At 32.1% G+C, this 22,131-nt stretch overlaps 1 protein-coding gene across 1 annotated transcript; it reads left to right on the top strand.

The window, feature by feature from the left end:
- The first annotated feature begins 10,413 nt into the window (after positions 1 to 10,413).
- Positions 10,414 to 22,131, top strand: LOC130962311 (uncharacterized). Its single transcript, XM_057888524.1, has 3 exons — positions 10,414 to 11,064; positions 20,805 to 20,959; positions 21,788 to 22,131. The coding sequence occupies exons 1-3, from the start codon at positions 10,416 to 10,418 to the stop codon at positions 22,040 to 22,042; spliced, it is 1,059 nt and encodes a 352-aa protein (XP_057744507.1). The 5' UTR covers positions 10,414 to 10,415; the 3' UTR covers positions 22,043 to 22,131.

Genomic DNA, 22,131 nt, shown 5'->3' with positions numbered 1-22,131 from the left:
TTGGACTGAAGAAAAAAGGGCAATCTTGGGATATTATCCTATTGCCAAAGAACAGTTAACAAAGCTGGTTATATTTCCAGAAGCTTCCCCATCTGACACCTATCAGTTTTTCCAGTATGGATTAATTGATACAATTTTAATTTTTAATGATTTGAAAATTATTAGTGAGTTTCCTGCAGGATTTATTGATGCAGTAAAGAGATTTAAAAATATGATTGACAACGTAAATCCAAGGGATATATCCCTAAAATTTACGAATAGTCAACCTATTTTTAATGAAGAAGAAGAATGCTTGGTTCCAGCACATCAAGTAATCTTCATGTCCGTCTTCCCAGGAAATTTTCAACCAATTGATCAAGTTCAAGATTTAGCAATCTATAGTCATGAAGGAAGACTAGCAAGCACACTAGCAAGGGTCTTCGAAAGAACTCAAAAGATAACAAGGGAATCTCACACAAGAATCAATTATAAAAGCAGAAATACTTTGCTTGTGTCCAGTAAAAAGAATGAAATTGAAGAAAGAGAGATGAGACTCTTAGTGGAATTTGAATCAGCATTCTATAACTTATCTGGACTCTTAGAAAAGCTCCTCGAAGGGATAAAGAGGAATCTCTGCTATTTGATAAAAGACAGAGAAGACCACAAGTGCCAGCTATGTGTCTCAGAGTTATCTGAAGAAAGCAATAATGAAACGGAATCAACCCACATGATAAAGGAAGGAGACAACGCATCTGAAGGCCACATAATGAAAGAGGAGGACAGCACATCTGAAGCATCTCTCAACATTATTGCATAATGACGTAAGCGCTTAGGTCATAAAGCACCAATAATGTAGCTGGTGCAAGATAATAAACAATGACGTAAGCAATGACGTCATAAGAAGGGTAAGGATGGGAATTGTCCATCAGACCCAACCATTATAAATAAGTTGCTTAGGCAATTGTAGAAATCATCAAACCATAGAAAGCAGGAGGCTAAGAGTACTCATATGCTAGGAGAGCAAGGAGGAAGCTGCCGAGGCGATTCTATAGTTTGAAGAAGAATTCCCTTAGGAAAAACCAATTCTAAACTCCCCTCTGGAGTTAGTATCTACAATCTCCCCTCTGGAGATAAAAAACATCTTATGTAAAATATTCTAAATAAAAGAAGTTTTTCTCCAGAAAGGTACGCCTTTATCCTAATCTCTTAGTTATGAATTATTTAGAAAGTTTAGAATTAACGGAAGAATCTGACTATTATAGATTATCTGCATTATTAGATAATGAAAAACAGGCTGTTTTAAAAACAGAATTAAATCTCAAATCAAATGAAAATTTTAATAAACAAAATCTTTTAAAAGAAGTTTTTAATAGAAAAAATATAATATGCTATGGAAAAATTCAACTTGAAGCCCCTATAAAGATAAAATCTGCCAATGGAGAACTTGAAATAGCTTTGATAAATGATGAAGAATTGAGTAAACAGATTGAGAAAATTAAGGATCAACAAAAAAGATCTAAAATTGGATGGATCCATATTAGTACTATACAAGTCTTAATCAAATCTACATATATGAAAGGAATTAATTCACCAATAAGCTTAGCAATCTGTGACAAAAGAATTACTGATGACCCAATAGATCAAATAATTGGAATTGTTCATGGAAACTTGGCAAACGTAAATGTTAAATTCAATGCCCATCTTGGATATGCTATACCTTTGTCAACTGAAAATCTTGGAAGATCTATAAGTTTGGCTTATAAATTTCATAGAAAGAATCTAATGGAACAAGACGATGAACCTTTTTCAATTACATATGCAATAAATTATGCTTTAACAAATAGCCATCATAGTATAATATTTAAAAACAGAGAAAGAATTTATGTTGATGAATTATTTCAGAAAATTGTAAAAACAGAAATACCAAAATATAAAGCTATTGAAAACCCAGTTCTATTATTAAAAGAACCATCAGAAAAATTAGTTTCATCGAATTTTCAAATAAGAAAATCTAAAATTAATAGCCCTTTAAGTTTATCCAAGTTAAAAATTAAAGAAGAAAATTCTGAAATAAAAGAATTAACAAAAAAGGTTGAAAAATTAAATGAAATCCTAAACATTAAATTATGACAATAAATAAAGAAAAAATATATGTAACTTATCAAGACAAGAAACAAGAGCTCTTTGAAAGAGAAAATCGGTTGAATTATTTACAGTTTTCCGAAATAAATCAAAGAGCATTTGAAACTCTAAAAATAATCTATGACAAATTAAAAAGAGAAGTTGAAGAGTTAGAAAAGTTAATAGAATCTTTAGAAAATAGTGATGAATCGATGATAGAATTTGCAGAAATTCTAAGATAAATAATGAAGTATACAAAGATTGAAAGACCAGAAAACAAAATAAAAAGAAAAAGGACGAAAAAATTAAAAAGTAAAATAAAAGAGTATAAAAGGGAATTAAATAATCTTCAGTTCGAAATTAATGACCTTATAATAAAAAGGATAGAAATAAAAACAAATATAAACAAGTTGGAGCTAAACTTAAAAAGTATATAAATGCCTGAAATACCATATTATGACATAAAAGAATTAAAGCTGTTGAAAGAAAAAATGGAGGATGAAGTTGAAAAATTAAAAAGATATTTAGAGACAACAGAAAGTGTAGAAATAAAAGAAGTTTTTGAGAATTTGAAAAATTATATTAAAGAAAAAGACAAACAGATAAAAGATTTTATATACAATAATCCATGCAAAAAAGAATATTATAAACTAAAATAAGATTGAAAAACTATAAAAATGAATACAATAATCCATGCAAAAAAGAATATTATAAACTAAAACAAGATTGAAAAACTATAAAAATGAAATCAGAATTAGTAACAGTAATAGTAAAATTGGTATCAGAGCCAAGTTAACGGTTAAGGGTAACACTTTCTCTTTAAGCAACACTTTTAATGACACGCTTTTTCAACCACAAAAAGACAAAAATCTGTACAGGCGCATCTGTACACTAGATGGCCCCTTGTTTTTATTTCTATCCTTTTTATTATAAGGTCATTAATTTCGAACTGAAGATTATTTAATTTCCTTTTATACTCTTTTATTTTACTTTTTAATTTTTTCGTCCTTTTTCTTTTTATTTTGTTTTCTGGTCTTTCAATCTTTGTATACTTCATTATTTATCTTAGAATTTCTGCAAATTCTATCATCGAGTCATCACTATTTTCTAAAGATTCTATTAACTTTTCTAACTCTTCAACTTCTCTTTTTAATTTGTCATAGATTATTTTTAGAGTTTCAAATGCTCTTTGATTTATTTCGGAAAACTGTAAATAATTCAACCGATTTTCTCTTTCAAAGAGCTCTTGTTTCTTGTCTTAATAAGTTACATATATTTTTTCTTTATTTATTGTCATAATTTAATGTTTAGGGTTTCATTTAATTTTTCAACCTTTTTTGTTAATTCTTTTATTTCAGAATTTTCTTCTTTAATTTTTAACTTGGATAAACTTAAAGGGCTATTAATTTTAGATTTTCTTATTTGAAAATTCGATGAAACTAATTTTTCTGATGGTTCTTTTAATAATAGAACTGGGTTTTCAATAGCTTTATATTTTGGTATTTCTGTTTTTACAATTTTCTGAAATAATTCATCAACATAAATTCTTTCTCTGTTTTTAAATATTATACTATGATGGCTATTTGTTAAAGCATAATTTATTGCATATGTAATTGAAAAAGGTTCATCGTCTTGTTCCATTAGATTCTTTCTATGAAATTTATAAGCCAAACTTATAGATCTTCCAAGATTTTCAGTTGACAAAGGTATAGCATATCCAAGATGGGCATTGAATTTAACATTTACGTTTGCCAAGTTTCCATGAACAATTCCAATTATTTGATCTATTGGGTCATCAGTAATTCTTTTATCACAGATTGCTAAGCTTATTGGTGAATTAATTCCTTTCATATATGTAGATTTGATTAAGACTTGTATAGTACTAATATGGATCCATCCAATTTTAGATCTTTTTTGTTGATCCTTAATTTTCTCAATCTGTTTACTCAATTCTTCATCATTTATCAAAGCTATTTCAAGTTCTCCATTGGCAGATTTTATCTTTATAGGGGCTTCAAGTTGAATTTTTCCATAGTATATTATATTTTTTCTATTAAAAACTTCTTTTAAAAGATTTTGTTTATTAAAATTTTCATTTGATTTGAGATTTAATTCTGTTTTTAAAACAGCCTGTTTTTCATTATCTAATAATGCAGATAATCTATGATAGTCAGATTCTTCCGTTAATTCTAAACTTTCTAAATAATTCATAACTAAGAGATTAGGATAAAGGCGTACCTTTCTGGAGAAAAACTTCTTTTATTTAGAATATTTTACATAAGATGTTTTTTATCTCCAGAGGGGAGATTGTAGATACTAACTCCAGAGGGGAGTTTAGAATTGGTTTTTCCTAAGGGAATTCTTCTTCAAACTATAGAATCGCCTCGGCAGCTTCCTCCTTGCTCTACTAGCATATGAGTACTCTTAGCCTCCTGCTTTCTATAGTTTGATGATTTCTACAATTGCCTAAGCAACTTATTTATAATGGTTGGGTCTGATGGACAATTCCCATCCTTACCCTTCTTATGACGTCATTGCTTACGTCATTGTTTATTATCTTGCACCAGCTACATTATTGGTGCTTTATGACCTAAGCGCTTACGTCATTATGCAATAATGTTGAGAGATGCTTCAGATGTGCTGTCCTCCTCTTTCATTATGTGGCCTTCAGATGCGTTGTCTCCTTCCTTTATCATGTGGGTTGATTCCGTTTCATTATTGCTTTCTTCAGATAACTCTGAGACACATAGCTGGCACTTGTGGTCTTCTCTGTCTTTTATCAAATAGCAGAGATTCCTCTTTATCCCTTCGGGGAGCTTTTCTAAGAGTCCAGATAAGTTATAGAATGCTGATTCAAATTCTACTAAGAGTCTCATCTCTCTTTCTTCAATTTCATTCTTTTTACTGGACACAAGCAAAGTATTTCTGCTTTTATAATTGATTCTTGTGTGAGATTCCCTTGTTATCTTTTGAGTTCTTTCGAAGACCCTTGCTAGTGTGCTTGCTAGTCTTCCTTCATGACTGTAGATTGCTAAATCTTGAACTTGATCAATTGGTTGAAAATTTCCTGGGAAGACGGACATGAAGATTACTTGATGTGCTGGAACCAAGCATTCTTCTTCTTCATTAAAAATAGGTTGACTATTCGTAAATTTTAGGGATATATCCCTTGGATTTACGTTGTCAATCATATTTTTAAATCTCTTTACTGCATCAATAAATCCTGCAGGAAACTCACTAATAATTTTCAAATCATTAAAAATTAAAATTGTATCAATTAATCCATACTGGAAAAACTGATAGGTGTCAGATGGGGAAGCTTCTGGAAATATAACCAGCTTTGTTAACTGTTCTTTGGCAATAGGATAATATCCCAAGATTGCCCTTTTTTCTTCAGTCCAATTTAGGACTATGTTAAGGGTTTCTCTGAGATTTGATCTACAGACCCTTTTCTTTTCCTTGATTTCAGCCCTTGTAGGAATGTTTCTTATTATTCCTGTTTTCTGGGTTTGAATTGGAGCTTTATCTGCTCTTTTTAGGGTTTGCTTTGGATGAAGAGCTTCATATTCCCTGAAAGATTCCTTTGCTTCTTCCAGTGTTAAAAACCCTCCTTTATGAATTATCCTTGATTGATGTGTAAATGGTGCTGCTTTTTCCCACGCATCATATACTCCTTTCATGGGGCCATTATAAATTACATAATATTTTTTATCTTGGGTGGATTTTTTGATAATTTCAGCAATTGTTTTATTTTCTGGAATTTTTTCTTCACCTGATTTGTCCACCACGCTTAGCTGGCTGAACTCTGATGGTTTTGGTTGTTGTGTTGATTTCATTGCTTCGATGGCTTTCTTGAGGGATTGGATCTGTGTCCTTATTTACTGACAATGCTTGCATTTTTTGAGTTCTTGTTCGTATTTTTGAATTTCTTGATCTAATGCGTTGTAGACGAACTCTATTCTCTTGTTAATGTATCTGCAATAACATTTTTGTCACCCTTAATATATTCAATTTTTATTGGATATTGTAACAAAAATAATTGCCATCTTACCAATCGTCCATGATTATAATCAACTTTTAAATTATATCGTATAAAACCTGTTAGGTAACTTGAATCTGTCCTTAATGTAAATTCTTTGGGTAGTAAATCGATTTTCCATTTCTTAAGAGATTTAATTGCTGCCAGAGTTTCCTTTTCATGAGTGGTATATCTCTGTTCTGTTGAAGTAAAAGTTCCTGAAATATACCTGCAAAGTAATTCCTTTGGGGGATATTTAGAATCTAGTGATTCTTTTTCTTGTTCTAAGCTTTTTATAGCTTTCTTAGCTTTTAGACATCCTGACCAGGTTATGTCTGAGGCATCTGTTTCTACTATTAAGTAGTCATTTTCTTCTGGAATATAAAGTTCTGGAAGTTTTTCACATAATTCCTTAATTCTTTGAATTTGCATACCATCTTTTTCATCCCATTTCCATTCTTTTTTAATACTTATTTTTGGAAATAAGCTTTTAGTGTATTCTGTTATATTCTTTAAAAATTCTTGATCAGAAATATAATTTATACACCCTAAAAATCTTTGTAATTGTTTTCTATCTTCTATTTTATTAGGAAATAAATTTACTTTTTCTAGAACATTTGGTTGTAGTTTTAGCTTTCCTTCAGTGGATAGAATTAATCCAAGAAACTCTATTTCTTGTTTTGCTATTCTTGCTTTCTTTTTGCTAAGAACTAATCCTTTTTCTTTACATCTTTCTAAAACTATTAATAATTTTTGAAGATGATCTTCTTTATCTTGTTTTGTAAAAATTAGTATATCATCAATGTATACTAAAACAAATTCATTTAACTCCTTTAGATTTTCTTCCATAAATCTTTGATAAATACCTGGGGCTTGTTTTAATCCGAATGGTAATACATTCCATTCATAGAGCAACACACTTGTTGATTCTTTTGTTGGGCAAGTAAAAGCAGTTAATTTCTTTGTTTCTTTGTCTAAACGAAGTTGCCAATATCCTGATTTTGCATCAAGAGATGAAAACCAAGTTGCTCCTTTGATTTTTTCTAAAATAGAATCTTTTCTTGGAAGTTTATGAGCATCACCAATAGTTGCTTCATTCATTTTCTTATAGTTTATTACCATTCTTCGTTTTCCCCTTTTAATTTCATTATTGTTTTCAACGTAAAAAGCTGGAGCCGCATGAGGACTTTTACTTAATCTTATAATTCCTTTTTCCAAAAGATCTTTACATTCTAGTGAGAACTCTTCTCTATCTCTTGCGGAATAAGGAATTTTATTTGGAACATTTATCTCTTTTGTGGGATCTTTTAATTTAATGCTTACTAATTCGTTATTTGTATTTTTAATATCTAAAGGATTTTCAGCACAAATTTCATTCAAAAGTTCTTCTATCTTTATTTCAAGATTATTTTTTGGAATATTTATCTGAAAGTATAAATTTAAATAACATGTTTCTAATATAGAAAATATTTTAAATTTTAAGATCTTATCTATAGTAGTAGTTGGTATTTTTATACGTTTTGATTTTTGATTTATTGAAGAATCGTGTGGAGTTTTTAAAACTATATATGTTAATTCTTGAATGAATGGATGATATAGCTTTAAAAAGTTATTTCCTATGATAAAATCCATTCCAGAATCTAACATATATATAGATGGAACAATGAATCTATAATTTTGAATAAAAATTTCAACCATCTCTGCTTTTTGGTCAATTTTATGTATTGATTTGTCAGCTATTCTAACTCTTAATGGTTTCTTTAATTTTTTCCAATCAAGTTTTATATTTGAACTAGCAAAGCATTGTGTTACTCCAGAATCTATAAAAGCATTTATAAATTTTTCTGTTATTTTTATAGTAATAAATGTGGCATTATTACTCAGTCTCTGAGTCTGTTTCTGAGACATATTCAAAAATATAGTCTAGGTTATCATCAGATTCCTCTAAAGGTTCCATAAAACAAGACTTAGCAATTTCTATTTGTTTAGTTAGATCTTTTTTATCCTTCTTTTTCGGACATTCATTTGCATAGTGTCCTTCTTCTTGGCAATACCAACACTTACAGTTTTTTTTTTTATTTGGGCAATAGTCACTTTTTTGCCTTTTATTTTTATTGTTATTTCTTGTTCTAAAATACCTCTTTTTTCTCCAGTTTGGATAGTATTTTCTTTTTCTAAATTGATATTTTTTCTTTCTCTGAAAATTTTTACTAAGCCCATATTTTTGGGGTATCTCTTCATTATCTTGACAGCAGATTCTAATTATATTTGCAAATCTTTTTTGAGTTGCTTCTTGCATACAACGTTCTTTTATTTCCTCTCTTATTGCAGCGGTTGCTCCGCCAAAATTATTTTCAATTGTCCCTCTATTTATTTCTCTTATAAATCTTCTCATTATAAATTCATTAGCAGGATATGGAAGTTTTGTTATATACATACTAAGATAATGATTTTTATCTTCTTCTTTTAATTTGTAATAATGTATTCTATATTCACATATATAAGATTCCACATTACATAGATCATATATTTGGATATTAGCTAAATGGTTTTTTGCTTTTTGATATTCTTTATTATAGACTTCTTGTTTATGATCTATAATATTTTTTCCAAAAAATTCTTTATATAGAATCATCATTATATATAATATCTTATCATAAGCTGTTATTTTTGTTGCTAAATCTTCTATTATTTGATTTTCTATTGATGTCATATAATCTCTTATAGTTCCTTTAGTATGAAATCCTATGTAATTCCAAATATCTCTTCCAGACAATTCACTAAGCTTTGGATTAGTAAAAGCTTCTAATAAAAAGGAATTCAACCAATTTTCGAAAATTTCTTTTTCATTCTTTTTACAGTCTAAATCAAGCATTCTTTCTCCTTCCATTTCCTGAATTTTAGGAACGTATTCTGATGGTATCTTTGTATATTTTGAATCTTTATTTATAAACCCTTTTTTAAAAGCATAATTATCAAAACCTGTTTCCCATTTATATTGAGATTGGTTATCTTTAGATGTTCCAGCTTCATTTTTTACTTGTATTGGAATTGCTGGTTCTTCGTCACTTGAATAATCTAGGATGTGTTCTTCATTTTCTATGTTTTCAGAATTTACTAATTCTTCTTCTATTTGAAATCCTTGTTCCATAATATTATTTTCTTGAGCCATTTTTAATTGTTTAAAAAGCATTGTAACTTCTTCTAATTTTTCTTCAATATTCATAATTTTAGTGGTGGTTTTACTTTTAGATCTGTTATGTTGATTATATTTTGAAATTTTTCTTCTTTGGGATTCTCTTTTTCTTTATTTCTTTGAAATTTTATGGATACTAATATTTCTTCAAGCATATCTACTATAGAATTTAATTGTGGGTTAAAAGTATGATAAAGATGTGGGGAATCATTTCCATGATAACATTTCTTAGAAATTCCGTGTGAAAAATAAGTTTTTTCAGGTTTTTGAAGTCCTTCAATAAAACTTATAGTAAAATAAAGATTTTGAGAAAAATCATTTTGTATTGATTTTAAAAATTCGGTGTCATTACAGTTAACATTAGTTAAAATCATTAATTTTTGATCTATTAATTTTGATAACTTGATTATTTCTTCTCTTAAATCTTCTAATTTACTTTTTTCCATTAGGTGACGTTTTTCTTTATGAAGAGTTACGGTTTAAAGTGTGACTTTAAAAAGTGTGGTGTAGACAAATCTTTAAATCTGTACCACTTTAGCTCGGTATACTAAAATTCTCCAAATTACAATGGCCCGAAGAGCTAGTATATTATTTTACTTTTGCAAGTACTCCGAATTTACTATCCTATCCTAATTCCTATTCTAAATTTCTATTACCCCGAGGCATGTTGCAACTTGGAGATTTGTCAAATGGCGTTGGTCCAAGAAAGTAAATGGAAATATACTTTCCATCTACCTGAACTACTAAAAGCACCAAGCCACCGCAAAACAGTGTCACAGCACGTTCCCGATTCCTCGCTTCTCTTGCAAGCCACCGAACCCACTCCAAGCTAGTCCCACACTTTTCATTTTATCTTTGAAGAATCCAATCAACTTGTCCCTTTCCCGTTTAATCCCGGTTTCTAAGATTTCAACGATTTTCCTTTTCACTCTTTACTTCTGCTAAAATGATGTTTCTCTCAACACACCTGTCGTTCTAATCTAACACACTTCGCTATTTTCCTTCCCCATAATTTTCGTTAATTGCAAATTTACACCCTCATTCTCGTCCAGCTCTTGACGGTTTATTTTTTTTTTTCCTTCTCGTTTTCCCTCTTCTATGATGGGAAACTGTTTAAGGAGGTCGGAAAAATTAACGGCGGAGATCGTACCCCACGAAGGCTCAACATTGTACCATGCGGTTCGATTACGCGGCTCGCCGGAGAGCATTCTCAACGCATATGTTCGGTTGGCATCCGCTTCAACAAATTCCATCCCCTCCGACAGAAGGTTCTTGCCTCCGGCATCGACAACGTCGACGGCGGCGCGTAGCAGAGTACCTGACTGCACAGACAACGAGATCACGACGACGATCCAGGTGAGATCCGAAGGCGTGACGGGCTCCCGCGACGCACTACTGAGGTTTATAGACTCGCGGTTCCCTGGGCTGTCATCAACGCCGCCACAGGCATATGCGCCAACAGCAATGGCGGCAGTGGTAAGCAAGGGTGAGTTGGAAACGACGTCGTTGATAGTGAGGATGACGAAGATGCAGCACAAGAGCATGACGTGGCATCTGGAGAGGATGGTGAGGTGGGCGGAGGATCTGGCGAGACGTGGAGGGAGGAGAGCCGTTGATCCGAAGGTGGGGAGTTGGAGGATGGAGGTGAGGAAGTTTTCGAAGAGCTACTGTCTGTTGTTGGAGGTGATGATGGAGCACGCCCAGATGGAGGAGAGAGTCCTTTTTCCCATCTTTGATAGTGCCGATCGAGGTATAGTACTAAATAACTAAATATACCGTAAAATATTAAATTGATCTTTTATTTTTGGTATAATTTTGTATTATTTTTTAAGATTTAAAGTGTTTTATATTTTATTTGAATTTAAAAATTTTTTATTTAATTTTAATATAGTTGTACATAAGAAGGGTGAAGTTAGAGTTAAATAATTAACTAAAAGTCTTATATGACAGTAGTACAAGAATAAGGTCGATATAAATTCTAAAAGTATAAAATTAATCGTGAATGTATCAATATATTTATTTATTATTTTTTATTTTTATAAAGAAATATTTCATTAAAAATAATAAATAAATATATTAATGCATACACAATTGATTTTGTATTCTAAAACTTGCACTTATTCTTTAGATTATTGACTTTGTTATTGTTATTATGTAAAATATTTCGTTAATTATTTAACTTTGATCTCATAATAAAACTATATTAAAACTAACCGAAACTTACTTAAATTCAAATAGAATATTTTAAATTTTAAAGACTAAAATAAAATTACACCCTTTAGTACTTTATTCCTAATTATATTATACTATACCTTTCGTTTAGGGTAATTGGTAGGCTCAGCTGCTCATTCTTTCCTTGTTTATTTATTTATGTTTATGATCTTTATGATAGATGCGTCTTTAATTTATATTATTTATTATTTATAAATGGGATAAATCACCAAAAAATTCTGATAAAACCTCTGTTTAATTAGTTTGCGATATTTTTATGATAAGAAGAAACAACAAAAATACATTTTTTTTAGAAATAACAAATGACTTATCTGACAAATTATTTATGTGTTTGTTTCGATTTTTTCGAGAATATTTAAATAATCATTTAAAAAATATATAAAAGAATAAATCAAAATTCAATCTTTTGAAAAAAAATTATTTCTAAAATTATTTTTGTTTATTTACAAAAGAATTCAAAAAAGCTATTCACTAAATTTTAAGAATAAAAATATTTTATTTTTATAATTATGTTTTATGAAAATTTGTATTAAAATTACTTTTTAAATTTTTTTTTGAAAATATATATCTAATAATTGAATACTTTTGTTATATTTTAAAAATAAATTTTTATTGTTAACTAATTTAGATAACACTTTTGTTAGCAATTTGAAAAATCAAGGCCATTTTTAGTGAAGTTTGTGAAAAATAGTTATATCACACCTATATTTATAGGTACCTAAGTGGCTAAGTAACACTAAATTGTTCTAATATTTTGATTATGCCTCCTATAACATGCACTTCATTATCTAATGTTGAATTATCGGCACTGCAATCTAATTCCCATTGATTTGATTATAAAAAAGTATGACTTTAATATAGTGGGATAATGATTTTTTATTGGATAAAACGTGTGTAGTGTGATGATATCAGTAGCATGGATATTTTTTATTTGTATGGAGTAATTATTTTTTAATATTGATATTAAATAAATTATACCATCCTAGTTGTTATTGAAAAGAGACAATTTTAAATTAGATGGTCTAATTTTAATATTATGAATTTGGAAAAAAAAATATTTCATAAAAAATAAATTCAGAGAGTATGATTTTAATTTAAAAAATTCGAAAAACATAAAATCGAAAAATTTGATTTTTGATTATTTTTTAAAAAAAATATTAAGTAACACAAATGGTGGTGTTCCATTTGTATTAAAATTATTTATCAAGTAAAAAATTGGTGCCTCCAATTTTAAAAGTTCATAACAGAATAAAGAATTTTTAAATTCTTTTTTGAAATAAAAAGCTCAACACAGTAAGATGGATCATTTAAAAAGTTCAGAGTTATAATACAACCACTAAATAAGAAATCGTAGTTATTTTTAGCATTACCATCAACAACTAGACAGAACAAAGCTAACCCACTCTTTGTAGCTCCTAATCAACTTGGTAATAACTTTCGTAACGCTTGTTTCTTGATTCCTGAAAATTCTGGCATTCCTTTCCAACCACGTATTCCAAGTGATAGTAAAAAAGTCAATCAGTCACCTGTTACATTTGTCTTTTCTCATAGGAGCTCCTATCCAACTCTCAAAGTGTTGCTTAATGGTTCTTGAAATAAACCAAAGTTTATTATAGGCATATAACCAAGCACACCACACCTGCCACGTGAACTCACAGCTAATGAATAAGTGGAAATCATTCTCAGTCTCTTTTTTACATAAAACACAAATCATATCCTTGTGATCAATAATGTCCAATCTAATCAATCTTTCCTTAGTATTGACCTTACCAACTAACACAAACTAGGTAAATAGCTCAACTCTTGGTGGTACTAGTCCTCTCCATATAGATCTAGTGAAACTATAACTCGTAATGTCCTCTGAGAGAGTCTCAGCCTGCAAAGCATGCACAAATGAGTTAGTAGAGTATCTCCTGATCTATCAAATTTCTATACTATTCTGTCCTCCCTCTCACTTGTTAACCTAACAGATTGTAGAACTTCATGAAGTTGGTTAACTAATTCTAACTCCCATTAGAATAGTACCCTTCTCCAATGAAAGTTTCATATCCACTCCAACCCATCCCAGAACCCACAATCCCCTATTACAGATCCGACTTGGTTTAAAATCGAAAAAAGCCTCGGAAATACATCCTGCAAAACACCACATGGTAGCCAATTATCTTCCCAGAAACGAATTCTTCTACCGTCTCCTAACTCTAATGATAACCCTCTGACCATCTTATCTCTCGCTTGCTGTTCTCTTATCTGCAACTGACAAATGTTCTTCCATGGACCCTTTATTTTAGGAACCGGCTGACAAGAAAGAAGGACATTTGGATTCAAGTCATTACAGGAGCACACAATTTTCTTCCATAATGGGCAATCCTCCTTTGAAAATCGTCACCACCACTTGAACAACAATGCTGTATTCCGGAGCATTGCATCGCCCACGCCCAAACCCCCGAAGCGTTTTGGAGCTTACACGATATCCCACCTTACCAAAGGCACCCCATCCCTTCCGTCCTCATTACTCTACAAGAACCTCCTCTGCAAAGATATCAACTTATCTGCTACTGCTCTAGGCATTTTATATAAGCTAAGGTAGTAAATTGGCAGACTATTAAGCACATATTTGATGAGTACCAGCTTACCAGCTTTATTAATTGTTTTAGCTTTTCACAGATTTAATTTCTCTTCTACTTTGTCTATAATAGGTTTTCATGTCTTAACCAATTTTGGATTCGCTCCCAAAGAAATACCAAGATATTTGACTGCCAACGTTGCTTCCTTATACCCCCAACAAGCTACACATCCTTTGTGACCACTCTTGCGCGCAATTAACCGGAATCAAGCTAGATTTATCAAAGTTAATTCTCAAGTCAGACATCATCTCAAAACACGTAGAAGCCGCTTATAATTGCAAACAATCTCTTCCTCCGGGGGGCAAAAAAATATTGTGTCATCCGCAAATTGCAAGTGAGACAACTCAATATTGTCTTTTCCAACCAATAAAGGAGAGATCCTTCCATGTCTTACTGCCTCTCCTACCATCCTATGAAGGACCTCAACAACAAGAACAAAAAGAAACGGAAAAAGAGGATCCCCTTGTCGTAAGCCCCGTTCCATCTTAAAAGACTTAGAAGGTTAGCCATTTATCAAAAGCGACATAGTCGCCGTGCATACACATTCCTTGATCCACCCTCGCCATCTTTTCCCAAAGCCCATTTTCTGAAGTACAATATCCACAAACTTCCACTTGACTCTATCGTAAGAGTTTTGAAAGTCTAGTTTGATTATTGCCGATTTCTTCTTTCTTTACTTCAACCATTGCACAGTTTCACACGTAATCAAAGTCCCATCATGAATCTTCCTCCCTTGCACAAATGCACTCTGAGTCTCCCCTACTAAGTCTGGCATTACCCTTCTCATTCTCCGCACCAACACCTTCGAAATGACCTTATACACACATCTTACAATGCTAATCGGCCGAAGATCTTTAATCTCCCTTGCTCCCACAAACTTCGGAGCCAGAGCCACCCATGTAACATTAGAATCTCTTGGCAGCTCAGCTGACTGGAAGAAATCCATGACAGCTGCAGTAAACTCAGGACCAATTTTTCCCCAACACTTCTTTATGAAGTTTATATTGTAGCCATCATAGCCAGGGGCCTTAGACGGGGCCTTAGACGACTCGCAATCCCAAACTGCTTCCTTTATTTCGTCAACCGAAGGCATCCTCTCTAAGTCTGTAGCCTCCTCTTCCTGTATCTTGTTAACTACGCCATCTCGAATACCTACTAAAGGTGATGCTTCCTGACGATACAAGTTCTTGTAAAAATCTCTTATTGCACTCTTATTCCTGACTTGATTCCTCACCAATCTGTCACTTATCACCAACGCATCAATCCGATTACTTCTTCTTCTTGCTGAGGCTAAATTATGAAAATATCTAGTGTTCTTATTTATATACTTAGCATGTCGGGACCTTGACGTCTGCTCCCAATGGATTTTCTTCCTGACATACCAATGCTTACAGAAGCTAACTAGAGCTCTCCTTCTTGCCTCCATAGTCCCATCATAAACTCCATCACTAGCCAAATAATCCAACTTCCTGATTTCATCTTCCAACTACTGTACCTTCAAATCAATATCACCAAACTTCTTCTTGTGCCATCTACTCAAAGGTATCGTCAAAGCCTTCAACTTTTCAGTAAATTGAACTTCACCTAGACCCCTCCATTCTTCCTTCACCATTCTAAGAAACCCGTCATGTGTGAACCATGAATCCAGACTTCGAAATGGCCTCAACCCCCCTCTTAATCTACTATCCTCCACTATCAAAGGATAATGATCAGATAAACCTCTTGGCTCACCTTTAAGTCGTATCTCAGGAAACTGTTCAAGCCATTCCAGGTTAACGAAGACTCTATCAATACGATTGCAAGATTGACCTTTGAACCATGTAAATTTGTGATCATTTAATTCTAAATCCACTAACTCCATATCCCATATCAAGTCTCTAAAATCTTTCACTGATGTTGTTAAAGCATTAGCTCCTTTTCTTTCTTCTACTCTCACAATCTCATTAAAATCACCCATATAACAAATGGGGACCTGGCATACTCAAGCAATAAAACTCAATTCCTCCCACAGTTAACTTCTCCTCCCTGACATGCACACTATGCACCAAACAAAACGCACAATGAAAATTATTGCTCATCAACACCCCTTCCACACACAGCCACCTCTCCCCTTTATAACAGCTACTCAACTTAAAAATCATTTTGTCCCACATTAACAATAGACCTCCAGAAGCCCATTCGGAACCCACATATTTCCAATCCACTGCATCATTTTCCCAAATTTGCACTACGTCAAATTTAGTGACTTCATTCTTCTTTGTCTCTATCAAGCCTAGTATATTCACATTATTTTTTCTCTTAAATTTTTTAACCATACCCATTTTTCCATCACCCCCAATATCCCTCACATTCCAAAAACTATAAATCATTTAAGCACATTATTACACACCTTATTCCGGTTTTTAGACCGACTCCTTCTTGCTTTCTCCTTTTATTTTGCTTGCCTTCGTTTCTGTGCAAGCACTTCATTCTGAGTTTGAAGAGATGCCATAATGTCGTCTTCTTCGTCATATGAGACAACCCCTAATTCCACTGCCAAGGCCCAAACAACTCTGTTTTCAACCAAGTCTTCATCCCAACTTTTTATTTGCTTCACAATATTTTGATCATTGATTACATCCTTTTCAGAATTCCCAACATTCTCTAAGTTTCTGACCGCCCCATCCTCTTCAAAGCATGTTCCCTCCCTCAGAGTGTCCTCACCCCCTGAATCTGCTTCCTATACTCCATCATCCCTTACCAATCTTGTAACGGTGTTCTTCTTTACACTCTCATTGAGACTTTCGTGAACCGTATGTGATATGGCATTAGTTTCATTCAAGCTCCCTATTATTCTTTCCCCTTTATCCCCATCCAATAGATTGTCGCCATCAATGACAGAGTTGTTGACCGCATGAAGCATCCCCGCACAAGAGAAATCATTCATCCCTATGCTATTTACCTTTATTACCATAGAAGTTTTCACCATTGGCACTGGCTTGTGCCCTCCAACACCGTCATGCTCCTTCACGGCACGGAGCGGATTAGCGGCGACACCGCCAACATCAAACTCGTCACTCACCCTGGCAGCGACCACTTTCCAAACATCTCCGCTGGCACCACCACTGACCTTCTGCCGACCAACTTCCATCCCTACCACTCCTCCACCATATTCTGCGTGCTATTGTGATTCACGTTATCCACCACAGCTGCGTGATACCAAAGACCATCCTTCCTCATCACTGTCTGATGCATCGTATCCCCTGCACCACTAGCCGCAGTAGCTGCCAAGAACTCCTTGTGAAAGCGCAGTACGATGAAGTCACCATCACATATTACGGTAGCAGCAACAGGAGTGTGATAAACTCCAATCCCCTTCCCATCCCCACGCGGTACCACGCTCCTACCCGGGAGTACATCCTGTGTACCACATCCGGGTTAGGTTACTCGACCCACCCATCCTCTAGGATCAGCTAGCTCATGAGCGCTTATGTGGTTTTGGCCCACATCACACATATTCTCTTTAGTGTGCTTATGTACGTTATTGGGACCCTTACCCCTAGGAACAACGTCTTCATCAATTAAATGTAATCCCATAACCGTCGATCTAATTATAGGAGCCTCCATTACTTGTTTTTTCAAATTTACCGAAATTTTCGTACGCCATTTATCCCGTTCTTCGAGAAAAATGACCCTTCTATCCATTCCCTATTTGTTTGCCAGTGCCGCCTGTGTCACTATCTCCGCTACCATGTCCTACCCCATCTTTAATGGTATCTCCCGTGATTTTGCACGGACACCAAACTTTAACTCTGGGATGCATTCTACTCTACTTTCCTCTCTACGCTATTCAAACCAGCCACCATGGTCACTTATTGGTTCCCATAGCCAATTAAACTCTGTTGAAGATATTTGGTATTAGCGGCATCTTCTGTAACATGTTTCGCCTTATCATCAAGCTGTCTCCGATACTTAGCATCTCCTACACAGATCTCTTTAACCCGCAATCGCATTCGGTCCATCTCTAGTATTGCTTTCAGTTTCCCTCTCTTCGTAGTATATCTTATGAAAGTAAACAAGTGGATCCGTCCATTCTTCTGCTTACACGACAGATATATGTCGTTTATCCGACCTGTGCACTTAAATAAGTGAAACAACTTTTTCTTCAAATTATCTTCCGGTAAATTATCCACAAAAATTGTACATGATTCTTTTTCGAAACGTTGATACTCTTCTTGATCCAAATCTGCGGATCTTTTTTATTCCGTGAGTGCCTAACTCTATCCCACCCTGTTTTTCTCCACCGCACTCGCCCTCTCTCTCGTTCTCTCATACTCTGAGGAGTACCTACAGAGTATCTACGGAGTTACTCTCTCTAAACCCTAATCCTGTTGAGAGGATATACTCGGACATCATCATCTTGGATAAAAGTGAATTAAAATGAGTAGAAAATATCTTTTAAAGTGACAATGTTAGTAAAATGATAAAATGGTACTTTAATTATTTTTTAATTTATAACATTTATTATCAGTGAATTTCGTTATCTTAGTTTAATGGTGATTAATAATGTACTTTTTTCTCTAAAATGACCATCCAACTTTAAAAGAGTCAGATCCAAGATGAGTCGAGTTAAACCTAACTAACTAAAGTTTAACTCCAAAATTTAAATTCAACTTATGACTTGATTAATCATTAATGGAGTCTAATTATAAAACCGAGGCTTGGATAATGGGATTATTACATGTATTTCTACTAATTTTTTAGTTATTTCTCTTACTCTTTCATTCTAATTTTTCTGTCTAGAAAGTTACAAATGAATATCATACTACACAAGTACCATTTATTTCAGGATGAATATCGATTAAGATGATAGATATAATACTCATTTTGGAATTAATAAGGTAGGAAAAGGAAACTACAATGGAGGAGACAAATTAAGAGGAGTGATAAAATTGTGAAAGAATAGGAAAAGAAAAGAATGCGAACTTTTTATTGATTGTTGATTGATTGAATTGAATTGAAGTGTGTTGAAAATTATGAGGGTAAAACTAATTATATATAGAGCATTGTCCTATGAAAGATAAAAGCAAATAAAGATAAGATAAGAACAACTAAAGATAAGATAAAGATAAGATAATAAAGACTAAAATTGTAATTGAATTGATGTATTCTGTTGGGTTGAATTTGTGAGCTACAAGACTTCTATATTATTGTCATGTGTTAAGGTGGAAGAGTAGTTTAATAAGGAGTAGATTTTTTTAATTTATTTTTAATTATTTGATAAAATATAATTTTATATTATTGAATATTTTTTTATATATTTTTTTTGTCTTATTTAAAAGATAAATTATATTTTACTAAATGATAAAAAAATTTAAAAAAATCTATTTTCGAAATTAAGGCAGCTCCTTCATGTCTGTCGTTTTCGAGCTGAAAACTCTTTCGTGTTTTAGGCTTTTAGAATGCAAGCGTCACATATTTAGGCGCTTTTATTCTAAGCGCTTTTCGGTTAAGATTTAGATCCTCTAAAATTTAAATTTTACTTTAGAGAGTAAAATGTGATCTTCTACTTTTGAATAGTTTTTCTTTCATATTTATTTTTAGTCCCACTTATAAAATCAATAGTGAAAGATCACACTTTACTCTTTAAAGTAAAATTCAAACTTTAGAAGATTCAAATTCTTTCAATCAAGTGTCTCCCGTCAACATGCCAAAAAAAAAAAAAAAGAAAAGAATAAAGTACTACTATGGTCTATGGGTGAAACAGAAACACATTCGTAAATAATTTAAAAAGTGTCAGTTTTATAATAAATTTTTGAAATAGTGATATAGTAAAAACAAAGCCCATGAACGCAAAAGGACAATAGCATTCAATTTATGAACAACAATTTTTCTCAAGTCGTCCAAGGATTGTAAAAATTGGAAGTGCAGCTGCTGGGTTCCCAAAATAGACCAAATGACAATTATAAGTGAATATCTCAGTAAACTTATTTTAATATTAAAGTCCGATTTGATAAAAATATTTTTTAGTCATGTTTAAGTACATCACTTTGTGCTAAATAAAAATATTACGTACTTATGTTTTTAGATTTGAAAAACAAAGTGATGTTGAAAGTATTTATAAAAATATTTTTGTAAAATAGCTTATGTTTTTTAAATATAAAAGTCTAATATAACGTAATATATTAATAAATATCTACATTTATTTTTATTTTTTATTATATTTATGTTTGTTAAAGTCATTTTTAAATGTTAAAAGTGATTTTATCAAATATAATTTTTAGTGTTTATTTTATACTTATTAAAAGTTATTTTTATTTTGATTTATTAACATAATTTTTATAACTTTTGAAAAACTATTTTTAAAAAATAATTTTAATAAATTATTTTTAAAAAGTGAAAATTTTATCAAAGCTAGAATTTACAAAAAATATTTGTGTGTTGGAGTTATACAAAATCGGGGAAACATAAGAACCACCAATTTTCCCTCAAAATGAATCAAATCTTAACAGTTCTGAGTTCATCTATGAACATGGAGTATGAGAGCTTCTAAGTTGTAGCACACGTAGTAGACATCACGGAAAAAAGGAGTTTTCTTTATTTTGAAGCAATTCACCAAGTAAACGAGGTAATTTGAATCTGGAGATTTATGCAGGACTATCTAAACATGCGAAGGAAGAACATGCAAGGGACCTCCCTATCATGAATGGCATAAGAGAAATCATCAAATCTGTTGAGGTTTTAGATTCAGGAAGCCCAAATTACAGAGAGACACTGCATACCCTTTCTTCTCGGCTCAGAACACTGCAGGTAAAAGCTTACTTTTAAGCATATTCATATTCATATTTCTCGTTATCATTTGGGGTTCACTTCATCCTTAATCCCGATAAATGGTATGTCCAATGTTGCTGCTAGGCACATTTACTTTCCTTTTTTGTGTTGCTTTGTTTTATTTTGTTTTTTTTTTTTTTTAATGATGATTTTGAGTAGAAGAGCATATGGGGTTTCGTGAAGTCGGGTTCGTCTTGACTCAAGTTTGATTCTAAATAATGATCGAGTTTATTTTTGAGATTTTTATCTGATTCTAGACCCCAAAAAAATCACACTATTTTCGAACTATACTAAAATCGGATTTAAATTGGGTGAAGTTCGAGTCTTAATAAATTTTATATCAAAAAATTATGATGCATTTATTTATAAAAAAGAAAAAAACATACTTACTACTGAGAAGTTGATATACATACTTGAACTTGAATTTATTTATAATTTTTAATTTCATACTTCTTTGATCTATTTTCTAATTCAACAATGTGATTAAAAATAAAATAATAAACTTATAATTAATATAACATAATATTAAAATTAACTCAAAATAAATATACTTTTTTTAATCTCCTAAAATACATATAAGTTAGATAAAGCTAAATTTGTCTTGATCTAGACTCAACTTTAAAAAATGACAAGATCTATTTTTAAAATCCTTATTCGACCCTGAACCCGATAAAATCACATAAAATTAGTCCCAAAGTATTCGGATTTAAGCCGAATCTTCGAGCTGATCTGAATCATATATACCCCTAATTTTGAGGACTGAATTGGACTTTTGATCCGTAATTTTCTTGTTGATTTACATCTTAGGGACAATGCAACCAACACTTTCGGAGTGAGGACGTTGAATTGCTTCCAATGATGGAGGCAGTGGAATTGAGTGATGAGCAGCATAGGATTGCACTAGAGCATTGCTTTGATGTGATGCAAGGAACGCATCGCCCCTTATTGAAGTTCTTTCTTGAAGGGCTCCCACCTCATGATGCTATGAAGTACCTGGATTTGATCAGCATGTGTAGGGACAAAGAGAAAATGGAACGCATGCTACAAGTAATTCTTGAGTAAAATGTCCTCTTCCCCGTGAGTTGTTTTAAAAAAGAAAAAAAATAAAATTTAATTATTTTGTTGATCTCGATAATTTAATTAAATTTATA

The sequence above is a fragment of the Arachis stenosperma genome, chromosome 2 (genome assembly GCF_014773155.1).
Source record: "Arachis stenosperma cultivar V10309 chromosome 2, arast.V10309.gnm1.PFL2, whole genome shotgun sequence".
NCBI classification, from domain to species: Eukaryota; Viridiplantae; Streptophyta; class Magnoliopsida; order Fabales; family Fabaceae; genus Arachis; species Arachis stenosperma.
Note: the sequence above shows the minus strand (reverse complement) of the source record. Positions and strands in the feature narration are given on the sequence as shown.